Source organism: Micropterus dolomieu, linkage group LG03 (genome assembly GCF_021292245.1).
Source record: "Micropterus dolomieu isolate WLL.071019.BEF.003 ecotype Adirondacks linkage group LG03, ASM2129224v1, whole genome shotgun sequence".
Lineage (NCBI taxonomy): Eukaryota > Metazoa > Chordata > Actinopteri > Centrarchiformes > Centrarchidae > Micropterus > Micropterus dolomieu.
Window position 1 is genome coordinate 7,018,439 of NC_060152.1, and position 5,787 is coordinate 7,024,225.

General features: G+C 35.2%; 1 protein-coding gene across 1 annotated transcript; it reads right to left on the reverse strand.

The window, feature by feature from the left end:
• Positions 1 to 232: 232 nt before the first annotated feature.
• On the reverse strand, positions 233 to 4,270 carry LOC123969043 (cysteine-rich venom protein). The gene is made up of 7 exons (XM_046046145.1): positions 4,207 to 4,270; positions 3,116 to 3,216; positions 2,259 to 2,349; positions 1,758 to 1,900; positions 839 to 927; positions 592 to 674; positions 233 to 429 (listed from the first exon to the last, which is right to left on the reverse strand). The coding sequence occupies exons 1-7, from the start codon at positions 4,268 to 4,270 to the stop codon at positions 293 to 295; spliced, it is 708 nt and encodes a 235-aa protein (XP_045902101.1). The 3' UTR covers positions 233 to 292.
• Positions 4,271 to 5,787: the final 1,517 nt, after the last annotated feature.

Below are 5,787 nucleotides of genomic sequence, written 5' to 3' on the forward strand. Positions count from 1 at the left end.
AATGCTCTGTTTCTAGTTGTTTTCCATACTTCACCACACAGATGGATATAATAATGAAATATATATTAAAACAACAACAGTGATTTAAGCTTTAATGTTTAAGATCCAGCTGACAGTTGAAATTCAGTATCAACATTGGACTAGTAGATAATAAAGTGAATTTAGACCACCCATATTTGTAAAGAAAAAGCTTATTTTCTTCCAATTATAATGAAAAAGTTACTTGTAAGACACATGTATTTGAAAATAGTCCAAACAGTTAAGTACAATTTACAGACTTAAGGGCTAATCTTTAGCCTATTGGAATGATTTCAGTGGTACATTTGCATGAAGCAGGACACCAGGCATGCACCAGCTTATTACTGCATCCAGTCGTGTTTTTCAGGATCGGACAGTTGAAGTATTTGTTTATGTAAGGACAGGGGTTGGCTGAAATAAAAAATATAACAATGAAGAGGTTAGCTCATTGTCTTTTTTTTTTTTTTACCCAAATAGACAATATTCCCTGGGATATACTCATAGGATATACTACATACTATTTGCCATACAAAGAACCCACAGTGTGTATTTGTCATAATATGTGTTACTTACTGCAGAGTTTGTCCTCACAGTGATCGGGACAGGAAGCACAAGGGGGTCCAGCCTTATAAGGTGGCCATCTCCTGAAGTTTCCTCTGTTAGATAAATAAGAAAGTCATCAGTTTTTTGAACCCAACTCCACTTGACAATGAGCTAACTTCCCATTAAACAGATAGACAGTGTCATAATTAACCTAAAATCACATGTAAAACAAAGTCATGGATTATATGGTTATGGAGGGTGAATGAGGGTCACATACGCTCGATAATAATGGCAGCCATAGTAATAGATGTTGTTAGGGCACAATGTCACTGCACAGCCAACTCTGTAGGAGCTGTTCCACACCACCTGACAACACAAACACAAAATCATTGTTTTCAGTGCCACTTTTATTTGGGACCTCTTAACTACTCCATTCATGTTTTTGTTTTTTAAATATTTCATTCCTGACAGTTCTTTACACACCTGGGCAATAAATCAATTTAGTTAGGTTTATTTGTGGTGAAAACTGATTAAAAAAATGCATATTTGGTTTTGCTAAAATGCAAATATACCTTCTTAAAAACACAATAATGACTGTTTATGCTGGTACAATAAATGCTATCTTTCCAATTTGTTTGAAACGATATGAGTGAATGAGGATTGGTCGCACTTATTTTAATTCACCATAAAATGAATATTTAGGAACACAAAAATTCTCTTCAAAAGCTAGAATCCACAGAAACAGTATCTCATCTGTCCTGGAAAAAAAAATAATAAAAAAAAAATACAATACACTTTTCTAAACTATTGCTAAAGCTTAGAGGAAATATTGGTACTGGATTCCCAATAAACCTCTGAAAATAGATTAGTTTGGCCACTTGGGGGCAGCGGAAACAAGCACAACGCTGACACACAAACTCAGTAGCATACAGTTTCTTATTTACACTTCCACTAGATATAGAGCAACATTAGCATTCATTTGGAGTTGTGTTTCTGGTCACCTGCTGAATGTAAATCATATTCACACTCCTCTCAACTCTGTTGTGGGTCTTTGCTTACTCCTTAAAGAAATGTCTTTAGCTGCTAAATGCCCTACTGAAAACAGCTGCCTGCTGCAGCTGAAAACAATGCTATGTGATCGGTGAGAGAGAACCAAAACAGTGAGTTGAAAGACACTAAAACTGGCAACATGTTACCTGTGTATAATGACCAATACTTTCGCCATCGGTAGAGCCATTGGGATACAGGTAGTGTGCCACCTCGCTGTGCCAGGCATCAACGACATCCTTCCATGCGAAAGGTTTGGATGAATAGAACAGATTCTCACCTAATTCATATCCTGCTCGTTGGTGAGAAATACATGGCAGCACTGATTAATGTTTATCTGCAATGGTTTTATTTCCATGTCCCAGTAGATTAAGTTATTTATAGATAAAACAGGGTTCATTAAAAGGCCTGTTGATAATAATCTCCTTAATGATAACATATCCTACTCTGTGTAATTTCTTATTAAAAGAAGTTATTAAGACTGGAGATAAGATAATGTTCACTGTGACTCTGATCATCAATCACAAGGTCAGTCAGTTCACAGGGACCTTCACACTGAATGCACCTCCTTTGAGGTATTAGAAAAAGGTCCTGGCACATGTGGAGTAAGGTAAAGGAGAAACAAGAGCAACAAAGGAGGAGAAATATACCATTGAGCATGCGAGTGCTGGGTGGTCCATGAGCCAAAATACATTTGTCAACCCAGGCCTGAGCATTGACTGCTACCTCCTCACTATAGTTCTGTAGGAAAAAAAATCAAGGGTTTCATTTGAAACTTGACAACCACAATTTAGAAAAAGACTTTTCTAATTCTCTCACAAGATATTGGTTTTGAAAACTGGATCAATTGTGATTTGAAGGACGGATGAAATTTCCACTCTAATTCTTATGATATGAAAAGTGATTGAACTGGTCTTCCCCTGGTGTGCTTTTCATACAGCCCAAAGCCAAAGCTCCATATAAACATGAGTTTTTTCTTTTACTTTTGTGCAGAAACCTAACACATCCAAGAATCCAGCTCTTTTTTGGAAAGGAAATAAATCATCTTTAGTCTCCTGTAGACTGACAGATTTTAAAAGGCATTTGGAATGGTTAGGCTTGGCTCCCTATTGAATAGATTACAGGATGTTGATTTCAATGAAAGTAATTCCTCAACTGTAATAAACACAGAGGTTACCTTTTAGATTGATTATAATCATCTATGATAGACAGTAGTCAAAATGCATTTTCACATTTTCATACATCATTTGTAACATCCGTACAATCAGACCTGCTTTAACTATTAGAGTTCACTGCATCAGAACAATTAACGCTGAGTCAACACTTAACATCAAACAATATAACCCTGATTTTGAAAAGCTGCTTATGATTTTCAGGCGTCTTGCAGAAGACTTCACCCACTCTATTGTTTTTTTTTTTTCTGTCCCACAAGTGAGGAAAAAACAACTGCTGAGAATTGTTAACAAATATTATCTGAGCTGCCTTGAGAGTACAAAGCAGGACTGACCATTTTCAGCATGTTAGAAGCAGTAGGCTGGACCGCTCTCCTGAAGACATTGTGCTGGTCAACGATCTCAGCCTGAACCACTGTGTTTTCTGGGCAAATGTCTGCACACACACAGACATGCACACACACATACACTTAAAATGGGTAAACAAACAGATTAAAGATATAATAAAGACTGATATTTACTCTGGCGGCTTAATAAACACAATATGACTTAAACATATCCTGGTTTAATTACTCTGAAATGGCTTGACATATCAGAGGAACATGCATAAAGCATTCTGCCAAATCCCATAATCTTATTCAGACTTATTGGCATGGACACAGAGTTGATGGTGGAAAGTAAAAGTAAAGTTAAACAAACCTGATGCACTTAACATTGTACTTACCTTGCTGTGGACACGCCATGGCACACAGAAAAGCAGGTTTAAAAATGAGAAGAAAGTTATGTTAAGTTCTCATCAGTAACAGTATGTGTACCGGAATATTAAATACACATTATGAGCACTGAACATTTTACTTAACTCAAGTAAAATTTTACTTTACTGAAAACCAAAGGCATTAGCAGTACAAAGAAAAGTATCAAAAATTATCTAAAGCAAAAACACTCATTCTCAACACTCACATTTTAAAAACAACAAAACATTTATTTCGTTTGCTTCCTGAAAATGGATGAATTCCCACTAAAAATGCTATTTCACTTTTAATGTCTCCATACCACAATTCAGTGCAATTACATCCATAACAAATATTTGAAAAGTAGTTTTTCCACATTATAACAAATATAATGATATTAGAAAATTTTCATATGGTTACCTTCTCTAAATTGCCCCGACCTAGATTTGACTCAAGCAATGAACCTAGTTTCGTTATCTCATCATTTATTTGGCATGTAAAACCTTAGAATGTACTCCAGTGTCACAAAATCAAAATACCCCAGTGCAGTATTAGTACTTCAAAGCTGTACTCAAGTATTGTATTTAAATAAACATACTTTCATATCTATAAAACCCCTTGTAATGCATCACACACTGTATTACAATGTCTTTTTGATTTTTATTAAATAAAAAAACAACAACTTAGATTTCTACTCACCGCAATGCAGGCAGAGTGCACTTGACGCAGTGTCAAGATGTAAATCAGAAGTGCGAACATTTTCCTGAACAAAAAAGAAAATGCCTATGCACCGTAAAGAAAAACAAGAAAGTAAGACTACTAAAAAAGACTTAAGACATTTGTAAATTATATTTTGACACATCTTTTCAGTTTTATTATTAGAATAATAGTATTTGTATTTTATTTTAATAGATCTTTTAGTTTGAAATTGAAAGTCAATTCAAAAAAGAAATCATACATATAAAGAAAATAAAGCAATAAATGGAAACAAAACGTTTACATAAAGAACATGTTGCTGTTGCCCCTCCTTGAGTTTTCTGTAAATTCTTCTATTCCTATCATGAAAAGATATTTAAAAAATGTTGCAAATATGACTGAGAGGCATACCTGCTCTTTGGTCTTCAGGAGGTGGACGTGATTTGACACTCTTCTCTCCATCCTTTTATAGACCCAGCTCAGTTGTTCACTAAGGTCTTAGATATAGGACATTCCCCTCCAACTGCTAATGATGCAGCAGTATCCAAGGCTTTACACAATAAATACTGGACAAAGACAAGTCTATCGCAGCACACTGAAGAGGCCTTTTTTTTAAAGGAGTGCAACTGACAGAGAGTAAACAAGGAATAGGGTGTAGTGACTACCTGGTGTATTGTGTCAGGTTTATACAACATAGAATGAGGTCAAGGCAAATAAAAGAAAATGAGCACTGGTGGATTATAAGATATAGCTGAACAGACTTGTATGTAAATGGATTAAAGTAATACAGCTCATGTGGGATGAAGACACACCCATTGCTTGCTTTGGCACAAAATGCAATATATGAAACAGGTTATTCTGACCAATACCTAAGCATAGGACAGCAAAATGTTTTGAAAATGTTTTCCCATTTTTTGTTTGTGTATCAATGTTAAGAGTTTAATAAGTCTGTGTTGCTGTTGCCCATTTCTTTATATAAAGCCAACACAGTAAGATACAGAAAGATTGTTTTTGAAACAGAAGTGAAATGTGAGATAACATATCTTAAATATTATATAATCAAATATAGGACAGGTTTCTGACTTTGGAAAGGTTATTTGAAAATATTAATTGATTAAACAAAATGCATACTTTCATGGAGGGATTGTTCAATATGTAAATGTATTTTTGTTGTTTCCTGGTGCTAAACCGAAAAAAACATAGCTTCAGGCTGAAAACGTTTAAATTGTTAAGTTTTTCCTGGGAAAAATATTACAGAAAATGTGGTCTTTAAAGGTTCAGTAATCAGTATTATAACAATGGATCAAAATGTGTAAAAGGTGCATAGTGAAAAACCCAATGTTAGGAGAGAGCTGCCAGTTGTCAGTGGACCAGCAGCAGTGTTGTCTGCTTTTTGATAGTGTGCACCAGTGGGTCGTTCAGCAGCTTCTATGCTGTATGTGTTTCTGTTATATTAAGAGCTGTGGACCATGTGAAAACGAGAGCTGTCTTCTCCTCCCTGCTAGAGGGAGTGTATTTTCAGATTTCTAGAAAACCTTCTTTATATGTATGGATTCGGCTTCTCTTTCTGTGTTAAAAGA

Bases quoted from the DNA above. Each gene is read 5' to 3' on its own strand.
- LOC123969043 (XM_046046145.1), bottom strand. From the start codon at position 4,270: ATGTTCGCACTTCTGATTTACATCTTGACACTGCGTCAAGTGCACTCT. The intron at 928-1,757 runs GTAACATGTTGC...TTGTGTTGTCAG, and splicing joins GTATTGGTCATTATACACAG to GTGGTGTGGAACAGCTCCTA. The intron at 675-838 runs GTATGTGACCCT...TTTATCTAACAG, and splicing joins GGCTGCCATTATTATCGAGC to AGGAAACTTCAGGAGATGGC.